General features: G+C 50.8%; 1 protein-coding gene and 1 pseudogene across 2 annotated transcripts in view; both read left to right on the forward strand.

Moving 5' to 3' along the window:
- Positions 1–7,125: 7,125 nt before the first annotated feature.
- Positions 7,126–23,609, forward strand: part of NECTIN2 (nectin cell adhesion molecule 2) — a 32,900-nt gene continuing 16,416 nt past the window's right edge. Inside the window, exons 1-2 of one of the 2 annotated variants that reach the window (XM_006067543.4) lie at positions 7,126–7,434; positions 20,608–21,003. In XM_006067543.4, coding sequence (XP_006067605.3) covers positions 7,344–7,434; positions 20,608–21,003 — 487 coding nt within the window. In that variant the 5' untranslated portion in view covers positions 7,126–7,343. The remainder of the gene's footprint in view (positions 7,435–20,607; positions 21,004–23,609) is intronic. The other variant, XM_006067545.4, reaches the window with a different exon arrangement.
- On the forward strand, positions 7,443–19,898 carry LOC112580323 (annotated as a pseudogene).

Here is a 23,609-nt window from a genome sequence, read left to right on the forward strand (position 1 = left end):
CACTGTACTGTAGCAAGTATGCGATAGCATTCTGCCTGAAAAAAAAAAAAAAGTACGTAGCTTAAGAAACACTTTCAAAAACAAAACACTTTCTTGTTAAAAATGGTAACCATCGTCGGAGCCTTCAGTGAGTCATAGTGGTCACATCAAAGGTCACTCATCAGTGACCATAGCAAACAGAAGAACAATGAAAAACCTTGAAATATTGCAAGAATTACCAAATGTGACACAAATATACAAAGCGAGCAAAGGCTGTCAGGAAAATGGCACCAATAGACACAGCGTTGCCACAAACCTGTAATTTATTAAAAAAAAAAATGCAGTATCTGTGGAGCACAATAAAATAATGTGCCATACAGAGAGGTAGGGCTGCAGAGACAGAAACACAGAAAGAACTGGGATTCAGAGAGATCACTCCAGTTAGAAAGGGAGGGGGAAAAAAAGTTTCAAAAGAGCAGCTCAGAAGCAGTGCGGGGCAGACAAGTGTGACCTTGGGCAAGTGACTTCACCTCCCTGAGTCCATCAGATAAAGATAAATCACACTTGAGCCGTGGACGGCCACTGTGAGGAGATGGAGCAAGTATCCCTGTGCAGTGCATGCTGGGAGGTCTCTGCCAGTGACCCCACCCCTCTGTCCTCAGTTTACTGAGCCACCAGATGGACCAAGTGGGATCTGTGGCCATGGGGAGTTGAAGAGATGCTATGGGAGCCTCCTCGTAGGCAACTGAGCAAATGCTTAGAGATTTCCAGAACAGAAGAGCTCACACTGGCTGAGTTAAGGTGCTCGAACCCCATGATTTACTGAGTCAGATTAAAACAAACAGGAGGGACTTCCTGGTGGTCCGATGGTTAAGACTCCACCTTCCAACACAGGGGTCAGGGTTCAGTCCTTGGTTGGGGAACAAAGATTCCCGTCGGGTGTGGCCAAAAGATTAGAAATAAATAAATGTATAAACAAGTGTGAAAAACAAGAGAGATGGGGCAGGTTAACACACTGAGATGGGGAACAAATGATCAAAGTTCTGCCGCCTGAGCTCGGGGGTTCACGGGGCTCTGTTGTCCTCCCGTGTGGTGTGGTCTCCACGCCCAGAGTCGAGGGGGAGCAGGGAGGATCCACATCCGGAAGTTTCCAGGGCTGCGGGCGGCGGGGGGAGGCAAATGCATTCAGCCACACCTGCAGGTGGAGCAAAACATGCCCCCTGGCCTTGGCTCTCACCTGCATGACGTGAACACAGGACTCACCAAGCAGAGCGAGAGTCCTCAGGAGTCACCTTAAGGACTCTCGGATAAGTGAAATGAAAGTGTCAGTCAGTCAGTTGTGTCCGACTCTTTGTAACCTCACGGACTGTAGCCCACCAGGCTCCTCTGTCCATGGGATTCTCCAGGCAAGAATACTGGAGTAGCTAGCCATTCCCTTCTCCAGGGAATCTTTCCAACCTAGGAATCGAACCGGGTCTCTTGTGTTGCAGGTGGTTTCTTTACCGTCTGAGCCACCAGGGAAGCCCAAGGACTCTCAGATACTTGAGGCTTCATCAATCTTTCCATCCTTCCCTTGGACGTTCAGCTCACATTTTTTTTTCATCGAAGTATAGTTGATTTACAATGTTGTGTTAGTTTCCAATGTACAGCACAGTGATTCAGTTTTACATATATAGACAGACTTTTTCGTATTCTTTTCCATTAGGATTTATCACAGAATATTGAATAGAGTTCCCTGTGTTATACGGTAGGACCTTGTTGTTTATCCATCCTATATATAATAGTTTGCATCTGCTACCCCAATCTCCCAATCCTTCCCTCCCCGACCCAGAATGGAATATCCTTTTTTAAAAATTCAGCAGACACACAGAGAAATCATAGAATGATTGGGAGAATTTGATAACTGTGAAAAGTGTTTAGTGCAAAGCCTGGCACAGAGCATGTGTTCAGTATGTATTTAGTATTGTTATTATTATCACTCATGGAAAATGGAGGGACAGAAAGAAAAGCAAGAAAGGGACCAGGTGGAGAGAGATACCGCATTAAGGGCAGATATTGGTGGAGGGGGGGATTTGGGGAGCTGGAGGGGGAGGGAACAGATGGCTGGGGGAGGGGAGAGAGGGAACCCCAGGGAGAAAGGGATGCTCCGCCCAGCACCTGGTCCCCAAATTCATGAGGGGAGGGTCTTGGCCTGCCTCCCAAGAGGGCATACATTTGCATAAGATCCCTCATCTGCATGGCATTCCAGGCAATTTGCATACAGATGGCAGCCTGTGCCCTCCTTAGTCTGATCCCTCCTCCCACCTTGGCCAAGGGTCTGGGGGAAGGGGCAGCAGGTGTGCGGGGTGATGAACCACCATGATCTGGGGCTCCAGGAAGTAAAGGCAAATTCAGAGTAGATTCCCCTTGCTCCTCAACCTTCTGTGGCTCCCTTTTGCTCTCAGGACCGTGAGGCACCCTTCACCTGGCATTCAGGACAGGCTAAGATGTCACCCCTCACACATACCCACTGCTCCGTCTCTCACATCTTGTGCCTTTGCGAATTTACTATTCTCCCACCTGGAATGTCCTCTCTCATTTCCAGCACTGTAACAAAGCTTGCCTCTCCTTCAAAGCCAGGACATCTTTAAGATTTCTGACAAATTTTCCCTAGTGACTCAGACAGTAAAGAATCTGCCTGCAGTGCAGGAGATCTGGGTTTGATCCCTGAGTCTGGAAGGTCCCCTGGAGAAGGAAATAGCAACCCACTCCAGTGTTCTTGACTAGGAAATCCCATGGACAGAGAAGCCTGGCAGGCTACAGTCCATGGGGTTGCAAAGAGTCAGACACGACTGAACAACAACACTCCTTGTCCTTGGAACTTAACTGGAATTTGTGCCACCTCTGGACTCATACAGATTTTATTAGTAAAAGTGTGTTTTGTTGCAAATGACAAAAAAAAAAAAACCTGAAGTAAAAAAAAGTTGTGTAAATGAAAAGGGAAAATTATTCATTCATATAACCAGGAAGGTCAAAGACTGACTACTTTCAGGCATAGCTGGATCCAGGGGCTTAAATAGTCTCATCAGAAAGCTGGCCTGTTCCATTTCTCAGCTCTCCTGTCCTCCATACACAGGCAGTTTCTTTTATCTCTGGAGGCACCTAGAGAACCAGTGTTTTGCCAGTTTAGCAACCATCATCAAAAGAGGTGTCCCTTCCCTATTAGTTCAAGCAAACATCTCAGGGCTAATTCTCATTGGTCAGGAATGAGTCCCACCCCCATCCCTGAACCAAACCCTGAGGCCAGGGGACCCAATGCTCTGATTGGCCAGGACTGGGCCAGGCTCGCTCTGAACCATAAGGGCTTAGTATGGAAGAGGTTTTGTTATTGTTCAGTTGCTCATTCATGTCCAACTCTTTTCAACTCCATGGACTACAGTACGCCAGGCTTCCCTGTCCTTCACTATCTCCTGGAGTTTATCTCAGATTCATGTCCATTGAGTCGATGATGCCATCCAACCATATCATTCTCTGTTGCCCCCTTCTCCTCCAGCCCTCAGTCTTTCCCAGCATCAGGGTCTTTTCCAATGAGTTGGCTCTTCACATCAGGTGGCCAAAGTATTGGAGCTTTAGCTTCAGCATCAGTCCTTCCAGTGAATATTCAGGGTTGGTTTTCTTTAATGGACTTCCCTGTTAGTACTAGTGGTTAAAAATATGCCTGCCAATGCAGCAGACATAAGAGATGCAGGTTCAAAACCTGGGTTGGGAAGATGCCCTGGAAGAGGGCTTGGCAGCCCACTCCAGTATTCATGTCTGGAGAACCCCATGGACAGAGGAGCCTGGCAGACTACAGTCCATAGGGTCGCAAAGAGCCAGACACAACTGAAGCGACTTAGCATACATTTCCTTTAGGACTGACTGGTTAAAGGGCAGGTAAAATATAATACTTAGCATCAACTCCCTAGCTCCGTCAGGAAGCCTTTGGCTCTGTGCCCCTACCTCCTAGTGGTTATGACTCTTCAGTAAAGTGTCACCTCTGAGACTCCTTGACGCTGGAAGTCAACTCCCCAGGTATGAGACTCACCCAGTCATCTGTCAACAAACACACAAGGGAGTGCTCAGGTTTATCCAAGTCCCCTTATGCATGTGACTAGGGGCATGAAATTCCAGCCTACTAGGGCTTACCTCCTGGGCTCACCCCAGCTCACAAAGAAGAGCCAGGAGACAGTTGAGCACACTCCTTGACAGGCTTGGAGAAGAGTGGGTGCTAAGGGGGGGACTTCCTGGAGAAACTCTCCCTGGGGACTGGTTATTTTGTCCAAGCGAGGAAGGGGGGAAGGGGGCAGAATTTCACAAAGCAAATCAGTAACAAACTTGGCACTAACCCCAGAGATCCTGGCCCTCTAGTCTGGCCCCAGACTGGGGAGAGAAGGACAGAGAGTTCTAGAGAGAATTTACTAGGCACCTACGGTCATTCTCCTTTATCTAGGGGATACATTCCAAGACCCCAGTGGATATGTGGATTGTACTGAATCCTACATATACAGTGTGGTTTTTTTTTTTTTATATATACACATCCCTGTGACAAACTTTCATCTATAAATAAGACACAGCAAGAGAATGTCCAAATTGCCAGCATCACTACTCTTGTGCTTTGAGCCATTATTAAATAAAATGAGGGTTATTTGGACATCAGCCCCATGACACCACTGCAGTCCATCTGATAATGCAACCGGCTACTAAGTGCCTCAAAGGCAGGTAGTGTATAAGCACTGGATAGAGGATGATTTATGTTTAGGGCTCGAGACTTCATCATGCCTCAGAATGGTTAAAAAACGATGAATTTTTATTTCTGGAATTTTCCATTTGATATTTTTGGACTGGGGTTGACACGGGGTAACTGAAACCGCAGATAAGGGGGGGTGACGACTGTATTTGTCCAGCTGACCTCATGCCAGGCTGAGAGACACACCATGGGAAGGTCCTAGCCGGCTACTTCCTTGCTGGGAGGCATGGGGGCAGATAATCACTCTATGCTCTGTGTGTTTTTCAGCGAAATGGGGATCGTGAAATCTCCCTTCGTGCGATTTTTGTATGGAATTAACTGACAAGTGGGCATCTCTGGTGGCTCAGCTGGTAAAGAATCTGCCTGCAATGCAGGAGACCCAGGTTCAACTCCTGGGTTGGGAAGATCCCCTGGAGAAGGAAATGGCAACCCACTCCAGTATTCTCGCCCGGAGAATCCCATTGTCAGAGGAGCCTGGCGGGCTACAGTCCATGGGGTCGCAGGAGTCAGACACGACTTAGCGACTAAACCACCACCAACTGACAAGTAGCCAACTCTTTGACTTTGGATCCAGTCACTTCTTTCTTTGTGCCTCAGTTTCCACATCACATAGGGTGCTGTGGGGGGTTATTTGAGATAATACAGCGCACTTGGATTAGCACCCGGCACATAGTCAGTGCTAAATACATTTATTAACAGGATTATTACCAAGATGTGAATGCCAGTCAGTAAGAGTCTCCACTACTTAAGATATTGCACTTCTGGGTAGGAAAACTCAGGTGTGTGGCAGGTGGGAAGGGAGGGCAAGTCTATGGGGGTCCTCTTGGTTGGGCACGAAGCATCAGCCCCCAGCTGATCTGCTCCTTTTTCTAGGAACTGGAACCAAGGGATTTCAAGCGCTCAACGGCATCGTCTCCCTCAGCCTCCTGCTTGCCGCCCTCGTCCCTACACGCTGGGCGGCCTCACCAGCTCCCCCGGGCAGTCCAAGGAATGTGAAGAGGTAGGTGGAGGAGGGGAGAAGCGGGAGCCGCCGGGGAGAGACAAAGGGGCCGAGTCAGAGCGAAAGACACAAAGACGCGAGGAGGTTGGGAAGATAGGAGAAGTGGGACAAGGACACGGGGAGGGACTAGTCAAGTCTGGAGGCCCGGCCGTAGCCCAACCCCGCAGGGCCAGCCGACCGCTGGGAGCGGTCTGTGCTGCCCCCTGGCGGAAGGCTGCAGTAAGGAGATGGTGAGGACCAGATGCAGGAGCAGCGGGCTGCGGGATGGAGAGAGGTCAAGAGAGATGCAGAGAGAAACCAGAGACACTGAAAGAAACACAGAAACGCACCGAGAAACACTGGGACAGAGAAAGACACAGAGATAGAAACCCACAGAGTGACAGGGGTAGGGACAGACACAGATGCAGGGAGCGAGAGAGACAGAGCCAGAGTCAAAGGGATGAAAAAAGACAAGAACCAAGTGACATAGAGACAGTGATAGGAAGACCACCAGGAAGAAAGAGACCAGAAACACGATGCAACACCGAAACGTGAAAACTGAAAGACCCAGAGATAAACACAGGGACGGAAAAAGAGGCAGAGAGACTCACAAAGACAGAGACACTAAAAGACAGGAATCTAAAAAGACACCAAGCGGTGACTCCTAAAATCTCAGGCAGAGATTAGAAAGAGATGAGGAATTCATAAAAAAAAAAAAAAAAAGAAAGAAAGAAAGAAAGAGATGAGGATAGGCTGAGAATGCGGATAGACCTGTCAAGACAGTGAGCGCGGGGCGAGAACGGGGGAAGACGCCAGGCGGCGAAAGGGGTGGAGTCTCAACATGTGGGCGGGGCTCCAGAGGGGCGGGTCTATAGGAAACCACGTGCCTCACGCATGTGTGTCCAGATGGCCCTATCCAATACTAAAGGGGGCGGGGCAGAGGCCTGGACAAACTGAACTCCTGAGGGGCAGGGGAGACTACGGGGGGAACGAATGGGCAGGGCCATGCCTGAGGGCGGGACTTCGTGGAGGCGGAGACAGTCGCAAGCGGGGTACTTGCCCCATTAGACTGGGGGCGGGGCTCGAGGGCAATTTAGGTGTAAAGGGGCGTGGCTATAGCACTAAGGGGCGGGGTTTGCCTGGAGAGGGCAAAGAGAGAATTCTGGGGCATGGAGGCCGGCGATCAGAGAGTCCTGGGAGGGACGAAATTAGAATCCTGGGGAGCAGCGGGTGTAGAATCCTGGGAAGGGGAGGGAGAGGAATGCTGGGGGGGGGCGGGGCAAGCGTAGAATCCTAGGCAGAGACAGACAAGGAATCCCAGGAGGGGGCGGGGTCTGACCTGCCTGAGGGGGCGTGGCCGGAGCCAGATCGGCTCCGCGAGGAGGGGAGGAAGGGGGTGGATCCTGTGACGTAAGTAAGTCCGAAGCCAGAAAGAATCTAAGGGCCAGGGGCGCTGAGCCCGAGAACCGGACCTCGACAGCAGAGCCGAGAAAGCCGAGCGCCGCGGGAACCGGCCGGCAGCCGAAGCCACTCAGGCACCTACTCGTCTGCCCAGTCGATTGGCGCACGCAGAGTGGCCCTCAGGCCCCTGCCCGGGCCCAGTCCCTCCCCGGGACCCCCATGGCCCGGGCCGCAGCCCTCCGGCCGTTAAGATTGTCGCCGCCGACGCTGCCTCTACTGCCGTTGCTGCTGCTCCTGCTCCGGGAAACCGGTGAGAGAACGCAGACGCCTCCCCGCCGCGCGCGAAACCATCCTTTTCCCTACCCCCAGCAGGAGGGTCGCTATGATCAGGCGAGACTACCCCCATCTTTCCTTCTCTCAGAGTTGGGAGTCTAAGGCCCGGGGAGAATTGAGGGCAGGGAGCCAGATGTCTTCAGAGGGGCGGGCGGGGAGCTCGGACTTTGGGCCCCTTACAGGGCCAAGAATGATAAATCGGACGACCTGGGGAAGGGCTTAAGGGCTCCAACCCCGGGCCCCAGGGTGCTGAAGGCTCTGGCTCCTGGGCCCGGAAAACAAGGAACTCCTGAGCCCCAGAAAAAATAGGGGCTGAGGGCTCTATCTCTTGGGTCCCAAGGAGAATGAAGGCTAGGGGCTCCGTCTACCGGGGTCCTGGTGGAATTGGAGTCAGGAAGGGCTCGAACTTGTGGGTTCCAGATTGTGAGCAGGGTTCTCTGTCTGTCTCTAGGGTCCCAGACAGAACTGGGGGGGAGAGGAGGCCAAAAGGCCCTGTCTCCTGGGCTCCAGGTTTAATTGTGGGCATTGGAATGTCCCGGAATTCAGATATAAATGTGGGCAGGAACCCTGTCTCTTGGGTTCTAGATCTAATGAAGAGCCAGAGGCCCTGTCTGAAAGCTGGAGGCTCGGTCGGCCTGTGTCCCGCGTAGACTAAGGAGGCAGAGTCCCGCCGTCTGGGACCTTTCCCGTTCCTTGTGAGCGATCGGCGGGGACATCCCTGGGGAAGTTTTCCCGGTTTCACTTTCGTCGAGCCAGGGCAGGGCGGGGGCGGGAGCTCTCCAGGCTCCCCATTCCGGATTCCCGGTTTCGGGGACTTCATCTCTCCTCTCGTCGCGCCTTTGTCCTCAGAGCCGCAGCGGGAGGTGGACGTGAGGAGACGCCGCCCTAATCCGCGGTCTCTCCCTCCGCTGTGCCCACTTCCCCGCCCCCCTCCCCGACTCCTGTTTGCCCCACCTCCCCTAGAGGAGGGGTGCATCCCCAGGAGAGGGAGGGGCTGCGAGGAAACAGGTGAGGGAGGCTCTCGCCCTGCCCCTTTGCAGGTGACCCGGTTGTTTATTCCCAGCTAGAAACTCACGATACTGGAGTTTCACAAACGTTTGCCAGAAAGTGCGAGGGAGCTCGCGGGAGCCCTAGATCTTTTTTTCCCCCAGCCTGTCTCTGAATGGTCTCCCAGTTTGGACCCAGAGCAGGGGCACTGACTTTTCCTTCCGGCTGTTTCTCTCTCTGCGTCAGAAACAGTGAGATAAAATCAGTGCGTGATCTCGCAGAAGGCTCTCTCAGTCGCCCTAAGGGACAGGTCCAGTTCCTGTTCCCATTTGACAGATGAGGAAACAGAGGCTTAGAAAGGACAAGCCACTTTCCCAGCATCCTCAGCCAGTTTGCAGGCTTCAGAGCCTTTCTTGGCTCTGCCCTACATGGTGGGCTCCAGAAAGTGCCTCTGAGCCTCCATTCCCTTCTTTGGAAAACTGAGATAACAGTTCCATCCCAGCAGGGACACTGGGGTGGGGGTGGGGGGTAGGTTCAGAGATCCCACTGATCCCCGGAGGAAGCTCTTAGCACCTGAGGAGGATAGCGTCCCCCTTCCCCACACTCCATCCTTGAGCCTTTGTGCCCTGCTGTCTCTCATCTCTGCCTCTTTCCTTCCCTCCTTCCCTTACTCCTCTTCTCCGTCTCTCCCTCCCCTCCTTCCCTCAATTTCTCTCCCCCTCTTCCTCTCTCCATTTCTCACCCTCTCCCTGTCTGCTCCTCTGGCTCTCTAATCTCTCTCCAAGCTCTTTCTCTCCTCCTTTTTCACCCTCTCTCTCTCCTTTCCATCCGTCTCTGTTTCCCTGTCCCTGGCTCCTCTGACTTCCCCCTCCTTGGCCTCCGAGGAATGAGGGTGCACCACCTGGGCTTCTTGCCGGGCCAGCCCCCCTCCCCAGTCCTCCTGGCTTTCACTGCTCATCCATGTCAGCCAGGCAGCCCCACGTAGCAGAGGGGGATGGGAGGAGAGGGGACTGCCGGCCTGCTGTCTCTTCTCATTAGGGAAGGAGAACTGGACAGGGGAGAAGTAGGGGTGGGTCTGCCCACATCCTGGGGGGGAGTAGAGGGGCAAGAGGAATTCAGGGAGAGGCTGGAGATCCACACATGGGGACAGAAGCCAATAGAGGGAGGGTGTCAAACAAATTTAGGGACGGTGTCAGAGACACACGTAGAAATGGAACGGAGAGATGGGGGATGAAATCCAGCCACAGGGATGGGGGCAGAGAAGGTGGGGGGCAGGGGAAAGGGAGCTGGGAAGACATCTTGAGAAAGGCAGGAACAGCATAAAGAGACAGAGGTTTTGTGACAGTTGGGTGGGGGCCCAAAAGACCCCAGCCAGTCAGTGATGGTGATGCGATGACCCAGGGTGGTCAGAGCACAAGCCAACCTCAAGGCCTCAGCATGTGGGGGCCACGGGGGGTGGTAGACACCGGAGGTACAGGGAGTTGGGCAAGCTGGCTAGCTCCCCCGCCCCCACCAGGGACACTGTTACATTTTTAATGTCCCAACGATGCTGAGAAATGGAGCAAGAGGAGGAGGAGAAAAGGGGACCCAGCAAGATGGCCCAGTGAAGAGGAAGTATGGCAAGGGTGTGGAGAAACAGGCAGAGATGGGGAGACCCAGGAGGCAGAGGGTCAGAGCCATGGAGAAACAGAGATCCTGAGAGACAGAGACCAGAAACCTGGAGAGATTAGAGACCCCAGGAATCGGTGCCAGGAGCCAGATCCCAGAGACGAGGAGACCCCCAGACCCAAAAGATCCAGACCTCAGATGTCGGAGTACAGAAGAAAGAGAATATGAGAACAGATAGGGTCTCTTGGGCCTGGTAAAAATGATCTGAAATTGATTGTGGTCATGGAGGCACAAATGTATGAATTTACTAAATGTCATTGAACTAGACACTTTAAATGGGCGAATCATATGGTATGGGAATTGTATCTCAATAAAACTTTTAGAGAGAGAGACAGACAGACAGACGGACAGACACAGAGAGCAGAGACTAGGGACTCCTGGGAGACACAGAGGGGCAGACTGCGAACCCTAAGAACCAGAGACAGAGACACAAGAGATCAAAGAGACAGGACCTGCAAGAGGAGGGCCAGAGTCTCAGAGACAGAAGTGTTTTGGTGTAAACTCGGCCTGGGCAGAGCGGTGGGGTGGGGTTCTGTCTGAGGGGCTCAGCCAGGAAGAACAGTCCTAGAGAGTCACCCCCAGAAGCATCAGACTCCACAGGGGAAACCTTCAGTAGGGGTGGAGTCCCTGCAGAAAGGCAGAAAATCACAGACCAGGGAGGGGAATGATGACCATCCATCCTCCAAGCTGAGTGATGACCACCATCAGAGAGGTGGGCTGGGGAGGCAGGTGAGGATATGCAGACCCAGACAGACAGCCCAATATCTTGGCTGCTTCTGCTCAACAACACCCGCCCACTCCTCCACCCCCACCCCCCTGCAACCAAACAGGCTCCTGGATGTCCGCTGTGGGGGTGGGCTCCATGATTGATGCAATTAATTAACTATGGAGGTAGCTGAGGCAGCAGCTGAGGCTGGCAATCCAAGCACGCTGGCCTTCGAGGGCCAGCTGGCATCCACCACACCCTGGTCAGAGGGCAGGTCTACGATACCTTGTAGGTCTGGAGAGGGTGAGCCAAGCTGGGAGGAGCCAGCCAGGCAGGCAGGAACCCAGGAGTCCAGGCCCCCAGCCCCTTCCTCTCAGCCCTGATTTCCCCTCGCCGGATCTCAGGGTCTCAGGCTCTGGGTCTCTGTCCCCACCCACCCAAAGGATTCCCCTGGGCTCACACAATGGCCTGGGCTGCCCCTGCCCTGCCACCACAGGAAGCCTAGCATGCCAGGCCACAGGCAGGGGAAATGTGTCTGGGGACCCAGCTGACACCCCATGAAGCTGTCACCAGCCTGGCTCGCGGAGGAAAGCTGAGGGCAGCTGGTGTTCCCACAGCCACACCCTCCCCCACTGTGCTGCTGACCATGTTCTGGCCAAGGTCAGGGCACAGGCTCCCGCCCAACAGTGTCCTGGACACTAGGGTCTGAACTCCAGGCCAACCTTCCTCCTGGCTTCATTTCTCCCGCCTCTGCCTGAAACGCAAAACATCTGGGCATCAGCCAATACACCTCGTTCCCCTCACCACCTACCCCTGCCCCACAGCCGGTCAGCCTCCGTGTCCCAACCATTCTAACTTCTGAATGTGTTTCCAATCCAGTTCATCCTCCATCCCCACTGCCCTGACCCCCGAAGCCTGGCCCCAGTCCATTCTGAGGGTTCTTTCTAAAGCACAAATCTAACCTTGTCCCTCCCCCTGCCTATAACTCTCTATGGCTCTCTAGTGCCCCTAAAAAAAAGCCCAAACTCTAACTCAGCCTCAGCCTCTGTCATCTAATGCACTGTTGCTTCCCCATCTACACCTCATTCATTCACTCAACACATTTCTGGAGCTCTTACAGTGTGCCGGCTACTCCTCTAGGCTCTGGGAATACAGCAGGAACCAAGGCTCAGATGGTAGAGAATCTGCCTGCCAATGCAGGAGACCCGGGTTTGATCCCTGGGTCAGGAAGATCCCCTGGAGAAGGGAATGGCTACCCACTCCAGTATTCTTGCCCGGAGAATTCCACAGACAGAGGAGCCTGGCAGGCTACAGTCCATGGGATCACAAAGAGCTGGACATGACTGAGGGACTAACACTTTCAAGACAAAGATCCCTGCCCCGAGAACTAATGTTCTAGCGGGGAAAAGACATCAGGTGCAATGAGGAAAACGAAGCAGTGTCAAGGGAATTTCTGTTCTCATCATTAGGGTGGTCAGGGAACGCCCCAGAGCAAAGATCTGAAGGGAGCGAGGGAGGGGAATGTATTCCAGGATGAGAGAACAGCAAGTGCAGAGGCCCTGAGGTGGGACTTGCCTGGCATGTCTGAGAAATGGTGAGGAGGATGGCGTGTCTGGAGCAGGGTGAGCTAAGGGGAGAGGGTGAGAGATGAGGTCAAAAAGAGCACGGGCACAAGTCACACAGGACCTTGTGGGCTGCTGTAAAGACTTGAGCTTTTTTTATTTTCCGAGTGAGGAGAGAGCCATAGAAGAAGACCCTTCTCTGCGTGTGGGAACTGCAGGGGGCACCTGCAGCCCTTCATGGCAAGGGAGGGGGTGTGTGTCAGATGACCTAGGGGAGAGATGCCACTGGCTTAGACCAGGATATGGGTAATGCAGGGGTCAAACCTGGTCCACTTGAAGATATATTTTGAAGAAGAAGCTGATGGGATTTCCTGATGGATTGCAATGGGGGTTGAGAAAAAGTGGAGTCAGATATGACTCCAAAACTTCCATCGTAAACCTTTTACTGAGGTGGAAAGACCTAAAAGATGGGCCATTAACCATATGGGGGCTGAACCATGCTATTCATTCATTCAAAATGAGGCATTTAGAATGGGAATCGTGGAGCCTTAGAATTTTAGAACCTCCTTCATTTCACATATATGGAGCATCTACCAGGAGCAGGTCTCTGTTGCAGGTCTCGAGTGTACCCCTGTGAACAAGACCAGGCAAAGAATTCCTGCCCTCCAGGAGCTCAGGAGGGTCATGAAAACCTGGTGTGTGAGATGGGGAAATGGGTTCGGGGTGAGGGGATGATGAGGGCCAGCTAGTCAGAAAGAGGAAGGGTGTATGGCCATCCAGGACAAAGTATTGGTGATAAAAGAAATTCCTGAGAAGCTTGCCCCACAAGAAGCTAAAAGTGGGGTTTTTTTTATTTAATTAATTAATTCATTTATTTCAGGCTTACCGACCAGAGATTGAACCTCTGCCCTCAGCAGTGAAACCACAGAGTCCTAACCACTAAGCTGCCAAGAAATCCCCAAAAGTGGGTTTTTTTTTTCTTGTTGCTTTTTTTTTTTAATCTTCCTGAAGCTACCAGGGCCACTCGAGTTGCAGGACAACCTCCCTCAGAAGAGAGGTGTGAACCCCAGGCCATGACAGTGAAAGCCTGGGTCCTAACTACTGGGCAACCAGGGAACTCCCCAGAAGAGAGGCAACTGGCAGCCACAGGATTTCCTTAGGACAAGAAATCTGAGTCCCCAAAGGGACCCAGTGACCCAGGCAAGGTGTGGAGCTCCATGGGCTGGAGCTTGGCTTCCCTTGGGAAGGGTCTCCTCCTCCAGGAAGCCCTCCTGCCCTTCCCCTCGGCTGGGTCAGGCCCCTGCTTTAGGTCCTCCCCTCCACCCCCAGCCCTGCCCCCCCCACCCGACTGTCTGTGCAATCTCTCCCCTCTCCTGGAATGTCAACTCCTGGAGGACTTGTCCTGACACATCTGTGAAATGTACAGCCAGAACAGATCTTGATATTTATTCAACAGTTTTTTTTGTGTTTTTTTTTTCCCCAACAGTATTGATTGAGCACCTACTATACCCACGCCCTGGTGTGGGCTCTAGGGATACAGTAAGCAACAAGATAGATAAATCCCCGTCCTCAGGGACTGACTCTCTAGTACCTGGGGTCACTGTGTTGAGCAACTCTTTGTTGCCCACTGGTTGGCACAGGCTGGAAAAGAATGGCTAGCAGGAAGGTTCTACCACTCAAGCCCTTGAAGTTCTCAATCTTTGCTTTAGTCAAGTTCTTCTTCAAGTGAAGAACCCTCAATGGTTCCCACTTACCTCAAGAAGAAAACTTAAACCCTCATCCCCACCCTATGTCTCTTCTGCGCTCACACTGGCCTGGGTGTTTTTTCCCTGACTGAGTTCCCATCCCTCCTCACCCAGCTCAAAGGGGGCAGAGCCCTTGGGAACCCTTGTCCCATCCTCAGCGCCTTTGGGGGCCACGCAGGGTCCTTGCACCTTGGGGGAAGGGGGCAACCCTGCCTCAGCTCCACCCAACTGCTGCCCCCAGGGTCTCATATCCTGATTTTTGTCTGGATTTGACCTCCAGACCTTTCTGTGCTGCTAGGTCACTTCTGAAACTATGCTACCTGAGCCAAAAGTAACTGAGGGAGCTGGACTTGTTCGGTAGCATGTGGCTGTCTGCCCCTACTTGACTTACCTGCTGTGCCTGCCCTCTGAGGAATCTATAGGAGAAAATCATGTCATGGACTTGTCGCCAGGGACCCTACAGGGTTGCTCAAACATTCCCATTTTACAGATGGAGGAAATCAGGCTCAAAACAAAGTCACCCGGGGACTTCCCTGGTGGTCCAGCGGCTGGGAGACTCCATGCTGCCAATGCAGAGGGCCCGGGTTTGATCCCCGGTCAGGGAACTAGATCTGACATGCTGCAACTGAGAGTTGCCATGCCACAGCTAAAGATCCCATGTGGCACAATGAAGATGGAAGATCTCACATGCTGAAACCAGGGCCTGGTGCAGCCAAATAAATAAATATTAAAAAAAAAAAGTCACCCACCTAAAAGGGCACAGAGCCAGCAGGAAGCCCCCAGCCATCTGCTCCAGGGTCCCACACATGACACTCTGCAGTGTGGTCCCTCCAGAGGGGAGGATGCCCGTATCTCAAGGTGGGCCCCCTGGGTTTGAGTTGCAAGATATATGTAGGGATTCCACGAGATGATATGTGTGTCACACAGCCTTCACTGATGGCTTCTTTTGAGCAGTGCCTAGGATGGGTCCTGCCTTCTCTTGGGGACCCTCTCACTAGGGTCACTGTTAATGTTTCCTGGATTCCTGTGGGAGGCCAGCCGCTGCACACATGCCTCCCCTCACATCTCGGTCAAGGACAGCTGGGCATGGGCCTTTGCCTCGGAGCTGGGTGTCAAGGGCTACTTGTAATTATACTTAGCTGGTTATGTTTATTTACCAAGCACTGATCTTGCACTTCCTGGGGCCCTGTGTGCTAAGTGCTCAACAAACATCCTTTAATCCTTAAACAGCAACCCCTAGGAGGTGGGCACCATTATTACCCTCCCCTTTACAGCTGAGAAAACTGCGGCACAGAGAGGTTAAACAACTTGTCCAACGTCACACAGCCAGTAAGTGGCAGAGCTGGGATTTGAAGGCTTGTGCTCTCAGTCCCCATGCTTTACTGCCTTGCACAGTAAAAAAAAAAATTCACCTTTTAAAAAATAAATTATTAATGCATTCATTTGGCTGTGCTGGGTCATAGGGTTAGAGTTAGGGATGTGGCATGTGGGATCTAGTTCCCTGGCAAGGGATTGAACCTGGGCCCCTGCATTGGGAACATGAAGTCTTAGCCACTGGACCACCAGTGGAAGTTTCTGGAGAAACATTTATTTTTATGTTCGTTTTTATTAAAAGCCAGAAAACAAATGATGAGCTGAGAAATAAAAGCCATATATTCAGACAAAAACTGGCATAGAAATGTTCACAGTAGCTTTGTTCATAATCACCAAAACGTGAATACAACTCAGCTGTCCATCAGCTCCTAAATGAATGAACGAAACGTGGTCAGTCTGTACAGTGGAATATTACTGAGCCGTATAAGGGAACCGAGGCACTGATCCTTGTTACTGCCTGGGTACACCTTGAAAACACTGCCAAGTGAAAGACACAAAAGGCCACATATTTTATGGTTTGATTTATGTGATATGGCCAGAAGAGGCCAGTCTCTAGACAGAAAGTAGATCACTGATTGTCAGTGACTGGGCGACAGGAGGTGCAACTGACTGTATGATGGGTACATAGATTTCTTTGGGGCATTATAACAATGTCCTAAACTTGATTATGGCGATGGATGCACAACTCCTGTGAATACATGAAAAGCCACTGACTCGTACATTTTTAATGGATAAATGGGAATTAATCTCACTAAGGCTGTTAATAGGAAAAAAAAAAACAGGCTCAGAGGGTTGTTGGTTTTATAGAGATGTGAGAGAAAGGATTATTAACTGTGCAGGAAAAAAATGAAATACATACCCTTAAAAATTTTTTTAATTTCTTTTGGCGTAGATTTGAGTTTTTGTTATTTTTGGAAAATTCTTTTTTCCCTCCAAACATTTTACAATGAAAAGTTTCCAACATACACATGTAAGTTGGAAGAAAGGCCCATCAGCCTCCCTCATCTCTGCCTCTAGACTTGACAGCGTGTCATATTCTGTCTTGTTTGCTTCATCACTTTATCATTTGGGGGTTTTTGTTGTTTTTTTTTTTTTTTTGGATGAACATTTCAGATATGACATTTCCACCTTTTACCTTCCCCTTCTTTCTTCTTCTTTTTGGCTGTGCTGGGCGGCTTGTGGAATCTTAGTTCCCTAGCCAGGGGTTGAACCTGGGCCCTCAGCAGTAAGAGAGCATAGTCTTAACCAGTGGATCGCCAAATCAGTTATAGGACTTCCCCAGTAGTCCAGTGGTTAAGAATCCGCCTGCCAGGGAGAAAGGTTCGGTCCTTTTCGTCTGGCAGCAGCCATCAGGGTGAGTCGAAATGGGTCCGGACAAGTTCATCCAGGAGCTATGGAGGAAGAAGCAGTCAGACGTGATGCGCTTCCTACCCCCGGTGCGCTGCTTGGCGGTACCACCCGCTCTTGCGCGCTGCACCGCGTCCCCCCGCGCCGCACCTCCCTCATACCCCCAACCCCCCCAACCCCGCCCGCCCCCGCCTCGGCCCGATGAGGCGCGCAGGCTGGGATACAAGGCCAAGGAAGGTTATGTTATATATCGGATTCGTGTGCGCCACCGTGGCCACAAACGCCCAGTTCCTAAGGGTGCCGCTTTCGGCAAGCCTGTCTACCATGGTGTCAACCAGCTCCAGTTTGCTCGAAGCCTTCAGTCTGTTGCGGAGGAGCGCACTGGACGCCACTGTGGGGCCCTGAGGGTCCTAAATTCCTACTGGGTTGGTGAAGATTCTACATACCAATTCTTTGAGGTTATCCTCATTGATCCATTCCATAAAGCTATCAGAAGAAACCCTGACCCCTAGTGGATGACTAAACCAGTCCACAAGCACGGGGAGATGCAGGGGCTGACGTCTGCAGGCAGAAAGAGCGCAGAAAGAGCCGCGGGCCAGGCAAGGGCTACAAGTTCCACCAAGCTATTGGTGGCTCTGGCTGTGCAGCTTGGAGAAGGCACAGTACTCTCCAACTCCACCGCTACCGCTAATATAAGTAATGTTTGTCAAGTTCTTACCTAATAATTTAGGATGTTCTTGTCTGCTTAAAAGTGTTTTTTAATTTGTCTGTTAAAACTAGTTGTCTGCAGATTGCTTTATTGAATGCATTGTCAAAATTATAAAAGTTAGGGACTTCCGTAGTGGTCCAGTGGTTAAGACCCTGTGCTTCCAACTCTGGGGGCACACGTTTGATCCCTGGTCGGTCTGGAACTAAGACCCCACGTGCTAAGACCTGGTACAGCCAAGGAAAAAAAAATTATGGAAGTTAAAGTGCAGTGATGCTTGAAGACTTTAAGTGATGGTGTAACCCGTTTCTAATAAGGCGAATGCCTTTGTTTTTGCTTTCTTAGGGAGTTGATATGTCCATGTTTAAAATGCTGTTTGGGCAATAGGTGTAAAGTTCTATAAAAGAGGAGTGCAGAAATTTCACCCTGTAGATTTGTTGATGCATGTGATGAGACCTGCAGCTTTACTGGGGTGATGCAATGCTCTGCAGTTCTATGGAGTTTGGCAGCTACAACGTTTTACGTTGGATATTGCTTGGAAATGTGAAGGGTGTCCTGATCCTTTCTCAAGATCATATGCAGAAAAATAAAGTTGACTAGGGTCCATGTTTTAGGCTTAATCTGATACTACATTTATGTAACTGCTGCTTCTGAAAGGCAAAAAGTAATGCCACCATTTTTAAGAGAATTGAATAGACCTGTTGCAAGAGGGTTCTCACAAATGAATCAAATCCTGGTTTACCAAAATTAAATTGCCTTGGCCTCCATGGTACCACTGAAGTTCACATAAAGCTCCTGGTTCAGACTCTGGTATCTGTAGAATACTGAACTTCATGCAAAATGGTTGTATTGACATTGGTGTTGATTAAAACTAATGGAAATTGAACATTAGATAAGTGAGAGGGAGTTATTAGCCCTGAGGTTTTAGGAGCTAATAACTCCTAGGATTTAGGATTGGGAGGCTGATGTTCATCAGGTCCCTTTCAGGTGTAGGACGATGGGAAAAACTTATCAAAAAATTAAATGTTTTATCTGTAGTATTAGTTTGTGACCATCATGAACCACCTTAGGGGATGCAGGAAATAGGGGTGGTTATATTTAAAAGTATCATTGCTAAGTGTAATCAGTGTTCTCTAGGGTCAAGTCACTCCATTCTTAAAAGGCTACTGAGAAGGACTTCCCTTGGGGGTCCAGTGGCTAAGACTCTGTGCTCCCAGTGCAGTGGGCCCAAGTTGGATCCTTGGTCAGGGAACCAGATGCCACATGCTGCAATGAAGATCAAAGATCCTGTGTGCTGCAACTAAGACCTGGCAACTAAATAAACAAATAAATAATGAGTATCTTTTTTTAAAAAAGGCTACTGAGAAAAATCATGTAGTTGGTGTCACTACAAGTTCAATTGGCTTCTGACTTTGTGCTGTCTACAGTTGTTTCCATCCCTGCTCAAACCACCCTCAAGAGCCTCACAGTTCCAGACTTGCCAGGCCACCAGTTGTGGCTGGGCTCACCACCTCATTCTGCTCGTTGCATCGTGTCTTCCTGTAGACTAGACTTCTGTTTCCCAGGGTGTATTTGAGTGTAGAAAATACAGAAGAGGAATTGCCCCAGTTCTTGGTTTGCTATCTTAATAGGTAGTTTAATTTTGAAATCTAATTACTGATTTTCTTGAACCAATTTTTCTTGTTTTTTTCTTTTTCTCCCTCCCAAGGGTCTTTTAAAAGGCCCACTTAAGTGATTTCCAGAAAACAGGCTTGCAAAACCTTTTGAGACCCAAATTCCTTCCTACTCAAAAAATCTTAAACCATATTATTCTGTGTGTAGAGGTTGTTCAACTATATAATAATGGAATAAATGTCTATTAAACTAAAAATAAAAAAAGAATCTGCCTGCCAATGCAGGAGACACAGGGTTCTATCCCTGGTTTGGGAAGATTCCACACGCTGCCGAGCAACTAAGCCCAAGCACCACAACTACTTAAGCACAGACAAAAATTAAATAAATAAATAAAATGTTAAAAATAAATCAATCAACTATACTTCAATAAGATAGGGAATTCCCTGGAAGTCTGGTGGTTAGGACTCGGCACTCTCAATGGCAAGCCTGGGCTCTATCCCAGGTAGGGGAACTAAGATACTAAAAGCCGTGTAGTGAAAAATGAAATAAAATAGGATATTTTTAAAGATTTTTGATTTAAGGACTACTTTGTGGTTATTCAGTTAGTCCCACTCTTTCCCACCCCATGGCCTATAGCAAGCCAGGCTCCTCCGTTCTCCACTGTCTCCCAGAGTTTGGTCAAATTCATGTCCACTGAATCAGTGATGCTACCTAACCACCTCATCCTTTGCCACCCCCTTCTCCTTTTGCCTTCAGTCTTTCTCAGCATCAGGGTCTTTCCCAGTGAGTCAGCTCTTCACATCAGGTGGCCAAAAAGTATTGGAGCTTCAGCTTCAGCATCAGTCCTTGCAATGAATATGCAGGGTTGATTTTCTTTTTAAGATTGACTGGTTTGATCTTGCTGTCCAGGGGACTCTCAAGGGTCTTTTCGAGGACCACAATTCAAAAGCATCAGTTCTTCGGCACTCAGCTTTCTTTATGCTCTAACTCTCACATCCATACATGACTACTGGAAAAACCATAGCTTTGACTCTCTACTGGCAAAGTGATGTCTCTGCAGATTAATATGCTGTCTAGGTTTGTCATATCTTTCTTTCCAAGGAGCAAGTGTCTTTTAATTTCATGGCTACATGAATACTACATAATCACAATTTATTCATCACACCGAAGATCATGAGCAGTAATTCCATAATCGTATAACAGCTAGCCCAGAACCCAAATGGCCCTAGTTTTCCTCAAACTGTCTTATCTGGTTGGCCTTTTGGGAACTGGGACAGCTGAAGATGCCTGCATTACCCTGAGGTCTGCATTTCCGGGGTGGGGTGGAGGGGGCCCCCTCCCATGATGGCTCTGCCTGGCCCAGGGATTTCTAGGTACTTCCCCTACCTGACCTCTCTCTCTCTCTCTCTCTCTCTCTCTCTTCTCTCTCCTCTCTCCCCAGGTGCCCAGGATGTGCGAGTTCAGGTCGCCGCTGAGGTGCGGGGCAACCTGGGGGACACGGTAGAGCTGCCGTGCCACCTGCTGCCTTCAGCGCCTGAAATCCGAGTGTCCCAGGTGACGTGGCTGCGCCTGGACGCGCCCGAAGGCAAACAGAACGTGGCCATCTTCCACCCCCAGTATGGTCGCAGCTTCCCCAGCCCGAAGCCCGGCAAGGAGCGGCTGTCCTTCGTCAATACCGCGCCGAGCACGGGGGCCGGGCAAGGCTCGGAGCTGGAGGTGCGGGACGCCACGCTGTCCCTCCGGGGGCTGACGGTGGAGGATGAAGGCAACTACACTTGCGAGTTTGCCACCTTCCCCAAGGGCACCAGTCGGGGAGTCACCTGGCTCAGAGTCATAGGTGAGCAGGGTTGGGGTGAGGGGCTGCGGCGAAGCGAGAGGGGGAGGGGTGCAACGCGCGAGCGCCCCCACGGGCCTGTTTCTGGGCTTCAGCTGGGAAATCGACCTACTTTGTCTGCGGTCATCAATTGGCTGGCCGTGATTCACTAAGCACCTGCTATTTGCCACCGGTAGTTCTGCAGGGAGGAGATACAGCCGGCAAGAAGCGTTCAGATGGTTGAGCCCCTACTCTGTGGCAAACACTGTGGCACGCTCTAGGGATGAAGCCCTAAGGAGAACAGAAGTCCCCGTTCTCCTGGAGCTTAGACTCCAATTAAGGGAGTAGATAACATAAATAAGAAGAATAAGAGTGAGCTGGGCGGTTGTAGGCGCTTTAGAAATTGGAGGAGAAAAAAAAAAATTGGAGGAGAATAGGTTACCATTTTAGTAAGGGTGGTCTGGTGCTATTTGAACCCAAACTAGGAGGGTTTGAGGGAGTCCTGCAGGTCCACGGAGGAGAGTTTCAGGCAGCAGGAACAGCAAGTGCAAAGGCCCTGGGGCAGGGCACACCTGGAAGGTCTGAGGAAAAGCCAGGAAGTCAGTATGGCTGGAGATGAGTGAATGGGGGGGCGGGCAGGGAGAGGCAAGGCCAAGGCAGTGATGGGGGAGCACAGATCACAGATGACCTCATGGACCATGAGAAGATGTTGGCTTTTGCCTTGAGAGAACAACAGCTACAGGAGATTCTGAGTAGGGGAGGAATGCATTGCCTTGGGTTTTCACAGGCTATGTGGGGAGTGAGGATGGAGGCTCACAAAGGCGGCGAGGGCATAAGTCCAGGAGACAGGTGATGGCAGTTAGACCAAAGGGGAGGCAGTGGAGGTAGTGAGATGTCATTGTCTTATGGAAACATTTTAGAGGTCAAGCCAGAGAATAATCAAATTAGCAAACAAAAGGAGCTCCAGGATGTTGCAATATTCACAGTAAGGCCCCAGTGGACTCACGTAGAGAGAATGGTCAGTGAAAACCTCTTAGTCAAGTCTCGCCAAGTAAGCAGGAGCCACCCTCGGGGAGAAGAATGAAGGTCGAGCAGAGGGAATGGAACAGTCTAGGCAAAGGCTGGGATAAGAGAAACAGACTGGCACATTCTAGGAAGAGACAGGAGGCTAGTGGCAAGGGCTTGAGTGAGCCTCAACGAGGCAAGAAACCAACAGGGCCAGGTTTCACGAACCTCATAGATAAGAGGCCAGGTAGCTGGAATTCATCTGTTGGTTTTGTCCCCCCCCCCCACCCCCCCCCCCCCCCCCCCCCCCCCCCCCCCGTGCTGAGCAGCTTGGAGAATCACAGTTTCCCAACCAGGGATTGAACCCACACCCTTGGCGGTGAAAGCATGGAGTCCTAACCACTGGTGGACCACCAGGGAATTCCCTTCATCTGAAATGTTATTTGGAGCCATAAGACGGTTTCAAATCATAAGAACACCCTGACCAGGGTCTTGAAATTCTTTAAAAAAAAAAAAAAAAGGGGGGGGGGTCACTGGCAGGACTTCCCTGTTGGTCTAGTGGTTAAGAATCCATCTGCCAGTGCAGGGGACATGAGTTCAATCCCTGGTCCCGGAAGATCCCACATGCCATGGAGCAGCCTAACCCGGGCACCACAACTACTGAGCCCATGCTCTACAATAAGAGAAGCCACCACAACGAGAGGCCCATGCGCCGCAACCAGGCATGGTCCCCACTCAACGCAATTAGAGAAAACCCGCTTGCAGCAACAAAGACCCAGAGCAGCCAAAGATAAATAAAAGAAAAAAAAAAGAAAGATCAACTGGCTGCCAGGGTCAGGGAGGGGTGATGGGCATGGGGCATCAGAAGAGTAGACAAAGGTAGAAGGAAGCAAGGAGACAGGTTAGAGAAGGCATTGGTTTGGAAGAGGGAAGAAGCAGGGAGGAGTGAGGAAAGGGGAATAAACAGAGAAGTGAAATAATCACCCTTTTGGGAGATAGTGGGTGCTTGTCCGTGAACTAAGGGATGAGGAGGAGGAAGAAGAATTCCCAGCCTTCTGGCTCCAACAGGAAGTGACCAGCATGACCACTTAGCAAAATGTGGAAGAGTTAGGGAAGGCATCTTTTCAAAGGATGCTATTTCTTGCTAAATCTTGGCGGTCCCCTGGGGTCCCATCTTCCTCCAGCAACTCCGAAGAAGCCACATCACTCTGGATACGTTCTCCCCGCTCTGAGCTCCAGAGAGTTGGAGAAGTGTACCCTGTAATGTCCCTCAATACACACTTCCCTTCCCAAGGAACCACAGTTGTTTCACATAGTAAACCACTCTCCTCCTCCCCATCTTTCTCAAAGGCCTCTCTTTCTCTGCCATCATTTGTTCTATTAAGAGATAGGTAGAGATCACTTACTACCAGGCACCACGTGCCTATAAAAGCACAGAGCAGGACAGTGAAACCTCTACTTTCTTGGGGAGTCAAACTTCAGGGAAGTTTCTATGAAAAAGTGAGTCCGGGATCTGGAAAAGGAGGAGGAGCAAGACAGAACATTCCAGGCAGTGCAAGTCACTGAAGACCCCGCAGTGGGCAGGAGCAGGGACCAGGGACAGGTAGTGATACGGGTCAGAACGT

Source organism: Bubalus bubalis, chromosome 18, assembly GCF_019923935.1.
Source record: "Bubalus bubalis isolate 160015118507 breed Murrah chromosome 18, NDDB_SH_1, whole genome shotgun sequence".
Classification (NCBI taxonomy): domain Eukaryota; kingdom Metazoa; phylum Chordata; class Mammalia; order Artiodactyla; family Bovidae; genus Bubalus; species Bubalus bubalis.